Source organism: Micropterus salmoides, unplaced genomic scaffold (genome assembly GCF_014851395.1).
Source record: "Micropterus salmoides isolate LMB-PRFRI ecotype aquatic unplaced genomic scaffold, ASM1485139v1 Ms_hic_scaffold_4, whole genome shotgun sequence".
NCBI lineage: Eukaryota > Metazoa > Chordata > Actinopteri > Centrarchiformes > Centrarchidae > Micropterus > Micropterus salmoides.
The window spans coordinates 17,831,024-17,847,090 of record NW_024043372.1 but is presented as its reverse complement, the minus strand read 5'-3'; the positions used below and the strand labels follow the sequence as shown (position 1 = coordinate 17,847,090).

The 16,067-nt window shown below is 39.5% G+C and overlaps 1 protein-coding gene across 1 annotated transcript in view; it reads left to right on the top strand.

The window, feature by feature from the left end:
• Positions 1 to 608: 608 nt before the first annotated feature.
• The window catches only part of vgll4b (vestigial-like family member 4b), a 38,327-nt gene continuing 22,868 nt past the window's right edge, over positions 609 to 16,067 (top strand). Inside the window, exons 1-2 of the mRNA XM_038697788.1 lie at positions 609 to 757; positions 2,184 to 2,257. Of these exons, the coding sequence (XP_038553716.1) occupies positions 753 to 757; positions 2,184 to 2,257 (79 nt within the window). The 5' untranslated portion in view covers positions 609 to 752. The remainder of the gene's footprint in view (positions 758 to 2,183; positions 2,258 to 16,067) is intronic.

Genomic DNA, 16,067 nt, shown 5'->3' with positions numbered 1-16,067 from the left:
GATGTTCAGGGTTGAACTGCCTTGCTCAAAGGCACCCATAAAGTAATAAAAGTTCTTTATTTGTCATATCCACAACAACTACAGTGAAGCAGTCCCTGGCAAGGAAATTCTTGTTCTCAGGCTCCCTCCAACAATGCTCGTACAAAACGTAGCCTATAAATTCATTAACCAAAGTGAAATGATTAATGAGAATCTAAGACAAAGACATAAATAGTGCGGAAGTTAAAATATGGGGAAAAAATGTAACATCAAATATGATACTGAGGTGGGCTGGTGGACAGCAGTGCTGAAATGAATAAAAGCTGTCATGTAGACAGCTCAACATAATGATGACGGATGGTTATGGGAGGGGGCTCTCCTTCATCATCTACTAAATATTTCACCACCTTAGACACCCTAAGTAATAAACACAGTGACAGCAGCCTCACCTTCAGAGGACATGATGCAATGCTCTATTATCATAATATATGCTGATATCATTGCTTCAGTCCTCCGCCAATCAGCGCGCTACACTTTCACCACCTGCTAGGAACTGAATTCCATCATTCCAGGCATTCCTGCCCTCCTCCCCTCCTTCTCCTTCTCTACCTCCTCCTCCTCTTCCTTGTTTAGCCTACAACCAAGTTTGTCCCGACAGCTCTGCTACTATTGTCTAACCTCGTACTGGATCGTATTGTTTTAAAATCTCCGTGGGATATATTTATTTATTTTTCTGACATTATCATACCGGAAGATACCAAAGTGGCGCTTGAATGAGGTATGTGCACCTAAACATGAAGTTGTGTTGGACTGACATCGTTTCGGGTTTGTAGGATGAGAGTGCGCTTTTTTTTTGTTGGAGGAACACCTCCAAAAGAAAAAAATCAGTCTGTTTTTAGTGAAATAGTCAGCTTGTAAATGAACAGTGAAGTGTTAAGAACATATTTAATACAGGGCTGAAATACTAATATCCGCCTTGTTTTACGAAGGTGAAATTTCATTCACCATATGAAGCGGCACAAGACGGGTTCCCAAACTTTGTCATGTCAAGAAACCCCCTGTAGCCATCCTGCCCTCCAGGGATTTTGGGACATAGGCCTAATCGTTATCTCTGTGTGGTGGAAAGGAGTGCAGAAACACAATCACAAGATCAAGTCGCGATAGTTTGTTTCGTAGTGCCTGTTTCAAGTAAAAGCTGTAGCCTATATGTTGCCTTTTATTTCGCTGGGGACCTTCCTGGACACCTCTTAGGGGGCCGATAAGGAAGCACTGAGTCGGGCTGATACAGGGGTAGTGGGAATAAAAGTGGACGCACTTGCTACTAATATTTATCGGTTTAAATTTTGCACGAGGCGACCGTAGGAAAAGTTTGTCGCATTTCTTGACACGCACAACGTAGACAGTGCACAGTGTTGTGTTGTGACGAGCAACAGGACAACAAACCTGAAGAGTGTGCAGTTTAGTCTGAAGCCGTACGAATAGTTTTAAATGACAGCCTTGCTCAAAACGCTAGTTTCTTGAGGAAATGAGGGGAAGGTATCTTAGGAATGCAGAAAGAGGGAAGAGAAGCGTGAGAGTTTTATTTTATCTACAAATACCTTTCATAGCTCAGCTAGACTGCAGGCTCAACGCTCTAAAACTGTTTACTATAATGCATAATATATAGGCTACTACATTGAAGGACAAGGATTAGTCGATAATATCGAGCAACTGTTTTGAAAATCTATTAATTGCTAAAGTAATTTAATAAGAAAAAAATGGCAGAAATGTACAGCTTTCAGCCTCTCCTTGCCTAGGCCTCTGGGAAATTATGATGGATGTTTTTCACTATTTTCTGACATTTTATAAATGGTTAATCGACTATAAAGACAATTTGCAAATCTAAATCAGAGCAGACTATTCTACTTCCACAAAGTTCATGTTCAGTTGTTGGTGTGAAAAATTGGTTTTGTAGTAAAACATTATGTATTTGTTTTTCAACCTATGTCATTTAAAAGAAAAAAAAAAGTTAAAATTTTTGATGTCTCTATGTATCCTGTTCGTACAGGTACATTTAAAATGATGCCTGACCCTATACTCTTTATAGTTTTGGAGCTCTTAATGACTTGACATCTATCAAATATTAACTTGCTTCACAGAGATGAGCAAGACAAACAGTTTTAACATAACATTTTCAGCACAGTGCCCTTCCCTCTCTCCCACAGGCATCCAAGCATGGAGACACCACTGGATGTTCTGTCAAGAGCAGCATCATTTGTTCATGCGAATGAAGAAGAGAGTAAGTTTGATCAGACTACCAGTCCCTCTTGTGTTTGTGTGTCGGTAGAAGTGGAGGTTGGATGCACATCTTTTGCTCCCGCTCCTTCTGTCTGGACACTTGTGCTGTCAAAAGGTACACTGTGGACATCAGAGTCGCCTTACGTGTGGATGGAGTGCAACATTATGTTCAGCCATGAGCCATTGCCCTGTTTTCTGCCGTGCAACAATAGGCGTCTTTGTGCTGAGCAGGCTTGCAGTTACTGATACACAGGCAAATAAGACCAACCGCACTCAACTGCCACTAGCACTGCTTTTTAACCAGCTGCTTGTGTTAACCTGCTTTCGCTAGAATCAGGGTGGGGTGACTCTCATCTGTCTCTACCTCCTTTGTAGTGTTTTTCTGGCTGTCTGGTACTGAACTCCGTCCACTTACCTACCTCTGTCTTTTCCTTTCTCTTCTCCTAATCATATCTGAGAACTTATTGCTGAAAACAATTCCTTACGAGATTAAGGAGAAATGGCCAATCCTTGTCAGCAGGCCTCTCCATAGCCAGCAGGCCCCTGAGCTGAGTGAAACCTACAAGGACACTTAACATTCAGCGGATGCTGCAGATAATTGATCTGCCCTGTTGGGAGGTGGACGTTTAATTCATTGTTTTTTTAGTTTTCTCCTCAACAGATCTTGCATCATGTATTTAATAATTGCTCTCTCAAATTTAATATACCATTGTAGAGGAGGTAGAGTAAAATGCTGAGAGTGACAAACAGGTAGATTGTAAGCTCCTAGCACCGAATTGCTTTAAGAGAAATTAATATTATAATTTAGTAGAAGTGCAAGCTAGCTCTAGTTAAATACATTTCACATTGAGACAAAGGTTCTTGAAGTTCCCTTTTCAGAGCCTCATGATAATAGATCAACTTGGAATATACAGTGTACGTTTTAGAAAATAACATCTGTTCATTGGTGCATTGAGAGATTGGGAATATTTAGAAAGAGCTTCAGCTGTAACATCTCCAGTTTGTTCCCATAATGCTTTGGCTTAAATGAGCTGAATATCAGCTTCCTTGCACTTCTGAGTGAAATGGCATGGGAGCTCCCCTCCTCCTCTGCTCCCTCGCTCCCCTGCAGTGTTTTTGTTTTTTCCTCTGCGCTGATGTCACTTTTTGTTGTGGGTCCCGCACGGCCTCTTTGTCCAAAGACAATGCACTCAAACTGTTTCCACAATAGTGCAGGAGAAATGGGCTAGCCAGCGAGCCAGCCCTTTAAATAAGTTAGTTAACCAACCAGCTAGTCTGCCAAACTAGCTGTGAACCAGTCAGCCGACCAGTTGAGTCAATAACCTCTGACTACTTGTTTGCATTTATGGCAAGCCCATTATACCAGAGCACTTGCCACAGTACAGGGATAGGCTTGAGCCTTCCCTCCCAACAGCCGCAGTAACTCAGAAGCACTAAGTGGGACTTGTGGAGTCCAGTGCTGCAGTTGACAACATTTCGACCATAAAATGAAACACATTGTTCAGTTTTTTAAACCACACTCCAGCAAATAACCCATCTCTGTTGGGAAATTAATTTCTGAGATTATTACACACATGCTGTCTTGAGGGAAATGGAATTACAATTCATGAATAATATATTGGTCTGAGGTCGCGCTGTGTGGTGGAAAATATACTACAGTAATGTCATCCCAAAATAGATTGTTGGCCTTAGCCCAGATTAATTAAAGCTACTTGAATGCGAGTGCTTATCTAAAATTAAGACTTTTTCTTTGTTTTTATGAAAACTTGGTCTTCATTGAGGACTTTGTTAAACCTTTGGGATATGTTCTGCTTTTAAATTTAATATTCCTGTACGTGAAGTTTGCACACAGTTTGTACTTGTGATGGGTTGATAGCAGCAACAGCTTTTTTTTGCAAGTATCAGCCCACAGATGTTACAGTTTGAAGTATCAAAACTTTGGAGCTACATTTCTATCCTGCCTTGCAGGTTAATGTATTTAGAGCCAATTTTGTAATGTGTTTTGATGTAATTTCCACTGTCTATCAAAAAACTAACCATGAGTGTAGTGGAATCAGTGGAACATGTCTAAGCTTTGGTTTTACCTGTGTTAGGAAAAATGTGACAAAATATGTTATCATAATGGTGCGCCTTGAAAGGAAAAGGGAGTTTTTCCTTTCCACTGCCGCCAAGTGCTTGCTGTTGGGTCTTTGTTAATAGTTTTACAAATATTATGGTCTAGACCTGCTCTATATGAAAAGTGCAACAAGATAACTTGTGTTGTGCATTGCCTCTGTATGAATAAAATTTAATTAAAGTTGAATTGGAATGATAGCCGACAGTTACAGCGCATGCCACATGGCTGCATGGTTACAAACGTCGCCGATTCCACTTCAGCTGGCGACCTTTTATGTCATACCCCCCTCTCTCTCCCCATTTCCAGTTTTCCTCCACCTGTCACTTTCCAATAAAAATTTGTAATTTTTTATTTTAATTTTAGTCAGAATTAGTTATTTGCTAGATTGATATGAATGTATACAAGTAAGTTAAGTCCTCTCTGAAACCAAACTCACGCCATACATACAGTATATGCACACACTTCAGCAGGGCTGATCCTTGCTGTTAGTGAGCTTAAACTCCCACCTTCCGGTTGCAGAACAAGCTGTCTGTGAACAACACTAATCACAGGTCTTCAGTCAAATAGTCCTGACCTTGAATATACAGTAATTACACACTTACTAAAAAAGCAGCGATTACTTTGCTGCTTTTATAGTAAGTGTGTGCCTTATATTTAACGGTGCATGCATGGAAAATGCTTAATACTTGCCATCACCTCTCCATAGCAATTTTGGTGGCTACTTGGAAGATTTTGCAGTGTGCTCCACCCTTCCTGCAAGCAAACCTGTATTTGAAATCAACCTTAAGGAGTCTGGATTGCACCGCAGGCCCAGCTCCAAGGACATCTTGAAATATGTTTGTTTGTTGCTCAGTGTTTTCTAAAATATAGCAGTTTTTACTAAACCTTTTTAGAGTTGTTTATTTGGTTTTAGTGCAAATTAAAAGAAATTGCCAGTCAGCAGGCCCTGAATGTGTTTGTTGGGTCTTGGATGTTATATCAAAACCAGTCATTCCAAAGAGGGTCAGTGGTTTAGGGCCCTACTGAGGAGATGGAATATGGACCTTTTGTTTCTGACACAAGCCACAACAAAAGAAGAACTGGTGCCAAGAGAAGGTGGTTGGCTGACATCTGTACAGTGCCCTCTGCTCTACTTCGGTACACGCAGGAATACACATGCTCTACACTAAAACCCAGCTTGCTTGTTTAGAGAAAACACACACAATCACACACACATGTACAGAATCCCCCTTCATTGTTATAGTTTCCATGGTTTGTTCAAACCATGGAAACTATAACCCCAGCTATAGTAACCCCCAGTCTTTCCTAGCTCTTTGTGAAACAGTCCATGAAAACAGACCCTTTAATACTGTCAAGTTATGTGCTGAATAACGCCAAATGTGTAGTAGTATACTGACGGTTGGGGAGAAATTAATAGGAACGCCACAAATTGCAGCCGCAAGAATCAATATAGAGCTGATTCAACACCAGTCTCAACAAAGACGGAACATTCTGAGGTTAAATTCATCGCGAGGCTGCATTGGATTGTGTGATTTTGCAAGTTTTTTGGGTTATTTTGTCCATCTCCAGTATAAAAATCCAGTGTTGGGTGGGTGTAAGTAAATCTGTTAATTGCTAGTAAATACCCTTTCCCCACTATCTAAATTTAGTTAGATTTGGTCTGTTGGTCTAGACTGAAATATTAACTTTTCAACTTATCAACAACTACTTGATGGATTGCCTTGAAATTTTGAACAGGGAGTCATGATCCCCAGAGGATGAATTCTATTGACCCTGGTGATACCATGAGTTTTATCCTAGTGCCATCATCAGGTAAATTTTCTTTCTTTGGTTCAGTACTTTTGTATACGACCAAATAGCTAAAAAACTATTATACAGCAGCTATTACATTTAAGCCTCCACTGTACTTTGTGATTAAGACGTGAACATGGTAAACGATATCCCTGCTAAACCTGTTAGCATCTTCATTGTGAGCATGCTAGCATGCTGATGTTGTAGTATTTAACAGGCACTGCAGAGCTGCTAGCATGGCTATAGACTATAAATCTTGTTTTAGTTGGAACATGAAGTTAAACGTGCAGCAGGTCCTGAGCAGATTCACAAAGCTTTATGTTTATGGTTTTTATGGTCATGCAAGAGATTTTATGAAATGTGATGTTGACACTGGGCAGGCAGGCAAGCTAATTCAATCTGGTTAATGTGATCATGCACAGGAGGTACTGAGGTGGACCAGAATAGCAGAGGCAACCTCATCCTCTTATTCTTGGGTGTCCTCACTTTAAGTTTTATATGAATGAACTACTGCAAGCTTGGTTAATCAGATTTTATAGCACATTTAAATGGCTGGCTTGGTGGTCCTCAGTAAGTCAGCAGTTGAGATATGTCAGAGCTTGTCGATACTCTGTAGTGTATAGCCAGATCAACGCTGAAAGTGAAATCAGAGAGCTTGCATCAGCTTGAATCAGCTTGCATCAGGCACTTGCTGGAGGAAAACAGTATTCTAGGTGGGAGGTAATTTGACCGAGGATTCATGCCCGTGGGTGCATGGCATGGGTTGGGTTTTGTAGCTTTTTCTGCAACGAGTGGGTGTGCCCTCCAGCCTGTCCAGGTTTCTGAAAGATATTTCTCAATGCTGCCTGTGTAACATGATAAAGGTGTTAAGCAACTAGACATTATAGTGTAAGCATACAGATGGTGAGCAGCATAACTCTCATCCCGTGAGGCTTGCTAAGGTGTTTTGAAGTTAAGAGAGCTTAAACTCTAACACATAATTTGGTCCTTGGATGGAAGTAACCCATCATGTCACAGCACAAAGAAGGTGAGCTCAGATAAAATTTAGACAGCCAACAATCTTTTTGTGAAGGATTACTAAAACTAGTGAGCACTCTTTTCCATAGTCAAAAATTCCCTGTGGCACATGCTACATGAGTCAGTGGTTTGTTTAGTTTACATATGTTTAACTATGTTAAAGAACAGTGTGGTTGGCAACCTCATGATAACAACAAGACTCCAGGAAGTTACTAAAACCTGTTTTTACCAAACCTACAAAGTATGCCATGTCTTGAAGTCAATGTGACATAGTGGCCCAACTGCCGTCATTCACATGATGCCCACTGACCCTAAAAGCTCTGTTCCCATAGACTTAACTTTGTTAAGCTGTAAGACAGCCAGAATATTTCTTCAACAAAACATATCACCTGTTAAACTTTTACTACTTAATAAGATTAAAATAAGTAACTCTAAATAAAAAAACAACTACGAAGAGCCTAGTGACACATTGAAATGTAATATCACTTGTTTTGGCCCAGAGTGTGAGATGTGAAGTTCTTGTCAGTTGGTTCCAAGTGTCCATATTAATTAGCTGTTGTTTAGTCGTCTTGTCTTTGATTTCACATGCCTGACCTCGTTGTCTAGCTGGCTTTAGCCATCGCATTGGTAGGCTGTATCACTACATAGCCTAGCTATCACAAAATGTCCCAGCAGCTGAGTGTCCGAAGTGTCTTTAGAAAGTCCAGTAATTGTAATGTGGTTGATAAACGGGGTGAAAAAAACAGGGACTGGTGTCGTGGAGGGTGAAGGACATGCAAGTAATACTAAAAACGTCATCACAACATCAGTGGCAGCTAATATTACAGGGGAAACAACTGGTGTCAAGGAGGTAGTAATCATTAATCGACTTTGTGTGCTGACATGAAAATGGTCTGAGTTCATCTTTTCTGTCCAAGCCCTTATAAATCCATAATCTGTATATTAAATGTTAATAGGATCAAGTTGTTTTTCGCAAATGAAATGCTATTAAATATGCTATATGTCTCATTATCATTTAAAAAAATTTAAATGACTGGTAAAAATATTATTGATGATGGAATTTTTATGACCCTGTCTGTCAAAACACAGACAGAAAGAAAGTCTAACTCAGTCTCCTAGTAACTTAATTTTTACTCATCTTTTAGAGAAACATGGCATTACACAATTTTTTACTTCTTGCCCTGTGACTAAATGAATAATGCACTGATCTGTCTCCTAAGTGTGTGAGTAGTGGGGTGACCAACTATAAGTTATGACTGAAGGTTCATGTTAGAAGTCTGCAGCACATAAAACAGTCATTAACAAAACAGTAGGGGGCAATATGGAGCACACTTGCATCTAGTGTGGTTGTGTATTCCCGCTGTAATTTTTGTGCATTTTAAGGATGCACCGAACGTTTGGCCACCAATATTAATCGGCTGAAAATAGCAAAAAAAAGAGCACTTTGGGTGTGTGGTCTAATAAGTCAAAAGACCGAATAAATTTTACCTAACAATTATGTTGACATGGCAGTGTTAAAGTGTCAGATTCCATTTGTGGCTGACTTCTTAGAAAAGGCAACAAACGGTCTGACCCGTGTTTCTGTCACTCGTTTGTGACAAGGCTATTAAGCTAGCCGCACCTAAATTTGGAGTGCACACGTGTTCAAGCCTTTATGGTAACGTTAGATCTACTGAAATGGACCAGTGCGAGCTGACGGGCAGGTTAGCAACTTCATCCTGTCATTTTTTCTCTTTACAAAGACAAGTGTTGCAGTATGAGAGTCCTACCTGAAGAGAGGCTATGAAGTCTTCATGTTACACGATATGAGAACCACATACAACATTATTTATCAAATTGGGTTGGACTTTATGAATTTAGCGCGAGGATACACATGTGACAACGTCTGTTTTTCAAAATAAGGTGTCTATACAGTATGGAAATAAGATTAATTGGATTATATTCACAGAAAGTATAAAACATATTACATCATGTGTACATTAAAAGTAAATGGGCACATGTAATTTACTTTACGGACTCTCTTGGGCATCGGGCCCACCCACTAAAGTCTCTCCAAATCCTGTGGGAAACAATGAGTAAAAAGCACATTTTGACTACTAATTTATGCAATGATAAGAAAAAGGCAAAATAAATTAAACAAAATGTGAATGTACTTTTGATTTTGGTGCATCCCTAGTGCGTTTGGTCAAATTTGTTTGTGAATGCAATAACAATTGAAGTAAGCATGAAAGGCTGTATGCTCTATGTCTCAGACATCAATACATCCATCATGTTTTATTGCCTGTTTTCCTATCAGCTCCCCAGTCAAAGTTTGTTGTTTTTTTGTGATAAATGGGGATCTATCTTGTCATTAACTGTTAACAGTGTTTGAGTTATTGCCTGCAATCAGTGTGTGTGTGTGTGTGTGTGTGATTTTGATTTCCTTTGGACAGAGCCAGACTAGCTGTTTTATTCCCATGTTTTCAGTTTGCTATGCTAATCTGCTAAACTGGCTAGTACTTCATACTGAGCGGACAAATTTTGGTGTGGTATGGTCTCAATTTTGGCAAGAAAGTGAAGTGCATTTCTGAAGATACTAAACTTTTGCTTTGACAAAGTGAACCACTAAGTGTGTGTGTGTGTGTGTATATATATTTATATATAAAATTTATGTTTATTTTGTTTCTTTCAAAAAAATGAGTTTAGGAGGGTGTGTTGATCTCTGCTCACCGGACAATCATAATACGCAAGGAGAGCTTGATTTTAAATGTAACCTTATTCAAGATCAGTGAAAGGCTGCTTATGGGAAGTGACAGCTTCCCAGTCACTCTTCCTTACCATCAGTCTATCTCTTGTTGTCTTACCCTCCTCCCACATTCACCTTTCTCTGCCTCTAAATACACTTCCCTCTGCAGTTTAACTTACTAGTTGGTTGACCGATGCAAGAACACACACACACACACACACACACACACACACACACACACACACACACACACAGGCACTTACAGAATTATCACTGCTTTGTTAAGTATCATGGTTCAGCGGGCAGCCATTAAGAATAGAGGGGCAAGGGGCCACCATGGTCAAAGGTCAAGTGTCAAAGGGTCACAGTTCCAAGTCACAAGGTAAAACATAATCAACCCTTGTTTTTCTCTACACACAGTAGAGTTGTATTGGAGTATGTTTTGCACTTTGCATTTTTCCCCCATCACATTTACATAGCAGTAATCATTTTGCATGGCTTGCTGTTTGTCTTTCTGAACAAGGCAACATGTTTCTCCACATGTTTTTCATTTCTAAAATAGTTTGTGGTAGAAAAGGTGTGGCTAAAGTGATTTACTTTCAACAACTCTTTGTTGTTCCATCTATATTAGATATAAACCGTAAGTGATTTAAAAAAAAACAATTCCCTTGCAGTGTCTTCCTTGTCTCTGCGAACTCCTTTATTGACCTGGTGAGGGTGTAAACAGCCATGTGTCTCCTCTGGTACACCTTTTTGCCACCTGCTGATGCTTTTCGCCTGCCAGCAAGGAGTTTAAGGCATTGAGGGTCTTTCAGAACAAGGCTGTATGAGGAGTCATCCACCACACTGACAAGGCCAAATTACTTCTTTGTAGCCGCCACCTTTTTTAGATGGCACTGAATTTGTGGCTGTGGCTACTTTTTCTTAATATTGTCTAAAAAAGCTCAAATCCTCTGTTCACTCTCAGTCCCATACCAGCTCTGCTCTCATAGCGAGGAAACTTTTTCTCAGAGCTGTGCTGACCACACATACTTTGCATTCCTCTCTTTTTGATAGTACTCACCATAGTTACTCAGAATGAAATGAAACAGGATTGCACTGCTTTTCACAAAAAAAAGTTAACCTTTTATAGTGCAAAAAAAAAATTACTGCTGCATTTTCTTTGATTTGATTAACGACTCCAGAGGTGTGTTTTTCCCATATGTGCAGGCATTCAACAGATTGAAAGTATTTATTGCATTTAAACTAAATGTGGGTGTACATAGACATATTTAAAGATATCCTTTCTCTATTCCCTAAATTTGATATTCATTTTAATTTTCAAATGGGATTTTCATGGGATTTAGTCCAAGAATATCAATTATTTTGAAGAAGATAAGAATAGTAGTACATAGTAATACCTCTGTGAACATACTCCTCTCAGAATAGTATGTATTGTATTTGTAGCCTCGGCATCCAATTTAAGGTTCTGTTGACAACATCTGAGCATGCTGAGGCTATAATCCAGGCACAGATGCAGAACATGAGTAGTAAGAGTGCAGAGCAGTCTGAGAAATGATAAGCCCCTGGGCTCAGTTTGTTACCAGCTAATTGTTAGCACGGCAAAAATGTTGTCATAGGTCCCACTGGCCGATGGAGGCACCAATCATTTTCCATCACCAGAAATAAGATCTGTTTGGTGTTATATATTTGAAATGCTTGATCTTCCTTCAATTAGCAACAAAACATCAAACCTTTCATGTAAAAATTGGATGACATATCTGGATACATGTATTTTCCAAATTTTAGTTTGAAAGAGTGAATGTTCTGTTAAAAAGCAGGTGTCACTGCTGTGCCCAAGATATCCTTTACACCGTTCCTGTTACCGTATGAGACATTCAAGTCTCAGCTCGCTGCTCAGAAAAGATTTGCATCTCTCAATGAGATCTGAGTTGTGTTCCAGACAGTTGCATTCTTTGTAATAACATACAGTAGATATGTAACCTTGCATCACCGGAGTGTGAGAGTGCAGCCACGCTCCTCCTCATGTTAGTTTTCTTTATGATGTAAATGCTGGAAGCGGGGAGGTGGATGTGAACATTTAGCCAAGGCCTGGTATTGCATTGTAAGAGAAGAACATTGTTAAATCGATAGAACAAGAAATGCAGACAGTGTAAGGTAGGACTAAAAGGTAAAAGAGAAGCAGGACAGATGGGCTATAAGGAAGAGTAGGACACAGATGACTTATATGTCTTGGCTGCATGAGAGCACTTTACACAGTCCTCAGCTGGCTTATCTTGTTTCTGTCACAGCAGATTATATAACAATACTTACAAACCATAATCATTGTTGACAGTAGTACACAGGTGGTCTGGGCCTCTATTAAGTGACACTACTATGTGATATTAGAGTTCAGAAACTATCTAATTGTAAAATGTAAAAACAGTGGCCCAACAATGATGGAAATTACACAGATTCTTCTACTTTCTGCAAAAAAAACGTGGCTCGTTAGAGATGCAAGCTCTGAACAGTTTTTACCTTATGACACAGGACAGTGAATCCCCATGAATGAATGTGGTCCACATTCCAGTTGAGTCTAATGTGTGGCAGCAAGCTGTTGCACATGATGGGAATTTAATATGACTTAAAAGAATGATATTATGATATCAATATTCATATGAAGAGGTTGTAACTGACACTAATCAGTCATCTATGATGTTATACTGATGCACATCATTGAGCTACTCCACTGACAATTAAACGAAGGGTCACTTATTTGGATTAATCCTTATGGGAGTTGCAAAAATTTGACTTGTAGATGGTTAAAAACCACTTTGTGGAACACAAATCCTAAGTTGTAATACAGGTCTGTCTTATTCAGATGTTTGTAGACATGTGTAATCAAACCTTCTACAGCCTCAAGATTTGTAGAAAAGTCACAGTTAAGTAACCACCTTAATACCAAGAGCTGAGACAACACATTTCAGAAGGGAATAACGTCTTCAATTATTACATTATGCCATTATGTAAACAAAGCCTGTAATGGTGCGTGGTATTTCAACGGAGGGCGCCATAAAGTAATCGCCAGTGTGAGAGTCCTTCTTCCACCCTTGACTTATTAAAGATCACGTTTATAATCAAGTTTAAAGGACGTTACATTTTCAACAAGGCATAAATGATATTTTCTTAAGTAAATAAATGGTAAGATAAGGAAGGGAGCAGGATAGATGAGAGAGGCATTTTTTTTTTAACACTACCATCAGGCTACGGCGTTTTATTCTGCCAGTGTTTGTGTCACAACACTGGAGAGTGTTAATAAAGCATTCTGAATCACCACCTGGCCTTGTTGTTATCCAGACACACCCATTCCCTGGAGAAGCCCAGACCTGTTGAGAGAGACATACAACACCGCAGGAGATTGAGTAGGTGTGGCAGCGCCTTGTCCTGATAGATTAGATAAATAAATAGGCAGGCAGGAAGTAAAGAAAGGGGATAATGACAGGAAAGCAGGAATTCTCCACTGGAGATGAAGGGCAGGTGGATGCCCATACCACTAAATGATAGATGAGTGAATGGGTGAGTACATTGAAAGACCCAATACCCATTTAATTTTGAAATTAAGTTGAATTGTTCTAAGAGTAGAAATCAAACCTGATTACAGACATCCAACTCTAAGAAGAACTTAATTTGTAAGTCCAGAGAACATACTAAAACCAAGTCACGTCTGTAGTTCAAGTAAGTAAAACAAGCTTTAGTGAAGCAGTGGTGCTTTTACACAGACGTTTAATGTAATTACGCGGATACTTCAGTTAATTTAACGGCGATACCGCAGCCTGCCTTTTCCTACAGTTAACGGTATAGGTCAGCAGCCTGACTGCGACCTCTTTGCTTCTGAGACATGCTGAAGAAAACAAGCTGGGGAAACGGTGAGGAGAAAAGGTTATTTCTACAGTAGGCTAAGTTATGTGTAACAACTTGTCCTTACGGAAGAAAGAGGTGGAATTTCACCAACTTGTTGTGTAACCATTAATCTCCTTAGTATTGAATCATGCCAAGCCAGGACAAAGACACAGTGTTAGGAGACTGTGTTTCCCTTTTTAAGTCAATTTGCAGTCAAGTGTTTGTAATAATTGCAAGACAAATGCTGCAGCCACAGGGAAACGCATCTAATAACCAGCAGCACTAAGCTAGAATGATGTCCAAAAATTCCCAAAACATGACAACTTTGTAGAAGAAATATTTGTGTTGAAATGTTGAGTTTAATTGAATATGGGAAAAAACACATGGTCTATTTCCAGTTATGATAGCGTTATTGGTATTTTTATAAGCATACCCTTTGTTGTAAATATAGAGGAAAGAGTCATATTCATCCATGGTTCACTCCTGAGTTGTCTAATTTACTGCATGGCAGACACAACGTCTGGGGCAAAAAGTGAAAAAGACACAGTTTGAGTCAATTTTAGGCAATTAAGGAGCCAAAGGACAGGTGGTCAACTTTTTAGAATCTATACATGGAATATTTTATATCCTTGATAGTCCAAGAAGATTGTGGAGAACCTTTAAGTCTTTATTTGCTCCAATGAGCTGCCTCATTCAAGGACGTTATGGTGTCTGACAAATCTGCTATGTTGAATTGTATCCTTTTACGCCCTGTTACTGTTACTCTGGCACTTACTGCCTGTGGATGTTGATGTTTTATATTCAAACCATTTTTTTTCCTGAGCTACATGTTGTCTAGATACAAGACAACCTGCTGGGCTGATATTTAGAGCCTTGCTTTCTAAAAGTTGCATCAGATTTAATTGTTTTACCTCTGGGAAAAAACATTTTAACTGTAACCTGTTGACTAATGCAAATGTCAAATCTCTGTTAACAAAGGAGGAGGTGAAAGTCAGCGCTTTAAATAATTTCAGGCTTATCCCTTAACACGATGATTTAGATTTCACAACATCAGTGTCAGCCATAAACCAATGTTTCGTATGAAAAAATACTTTTAATTGTGCTATTTAGTCTTCTTTCCATTTTCGGTTGTTATGATGGGCAGTTTTTAAGTCTGGCAACTTGGGCCGAAGGCCATATGGGAGTACAAGCCTGTTACTGTCTGTCTTTATTCCTCCACTCCAGTGAATAGAATGACGTCTTGTTTCTAACAGTCTGGAAATATGAGAAGATGATCACATGACATACGGGTTTGTGTGCATGGATGTGTGCCACCTGAACCAGTAGAGCTTTGTGGTTTATATGTCCTGAAAATTTGTGACACTGAACAATAAAGCTTCCAAAAATTTTAATTTTACATCCTGCAACAACTCTTTTTATATTGTCACACAAATTTTGATTTCAGTCCTTAGTTTTTAAATGTTTAAGCCTCTGAGTTAGTTGGAACCTGCATCACCAGTTGTAGTAGCAGCAGCAGCACTGAATGAACCCTCTGTCTTAACTCAGCCTTGTTGTGTGTGAAACTGGAAACAATGGCTATCCAATGAGACAAGAGCCATGTTCCTTAGTTCTGAGCCACCGTTAGAGGGGGAGGCAAAAAGGGAGGAGGGAAGAGGCCTTTTGTGTGTAGTTGTGTGCTTGCGTGTGTGTGTAGGAGAAATAAAGGGGGAGGTGTGTGGAACAATGTGGAACGATGTGCGTTTGTAAAGCAGAGAAGGGTAGATGTGTGATTGTGTCTGTGTAGATTAACGTGTTTGTTTTGTAGTTGTGTGTTTGTGCATGAGAGAGGTAGTGTGAGACAGGGGTAAAGTTTGTATAATTAGTCTGTTAATCCAGTTTTGAGCAGTGTTGGAACAGTGTAGAAGTTAGGAGAGGCCTGTGTAGTGAGACAGAGGTCAGCGAAACGGCCATAACTTTGGTTAGCCCAGGATAGAAAAGTAAATCCACCTGAAAGCTTTATCTCTTCCTCCTAATTCATTTTCTCTCTTAGTGGTTCCCCTTGTTCCTTTCTTGGCATGGCAGTCTTACCAAGGTAAAGATCCAGGGGTGCCAGACTGGATGAAGGCAAGGCAATACAAAATGTTTTTTTTTCTTTCTTTCTGAGTCATTTCTATTGCTTTGAGAATATGTTTAATTTGACCTCAAAACCAGGTCTTGTCTATTGAGTTGGCTGTGACATCATTTTGTCTTACGCCTCTCATTTCCCGGTCAGTGTGTGTTTTTTTGCGGGTATGTGTCACATGA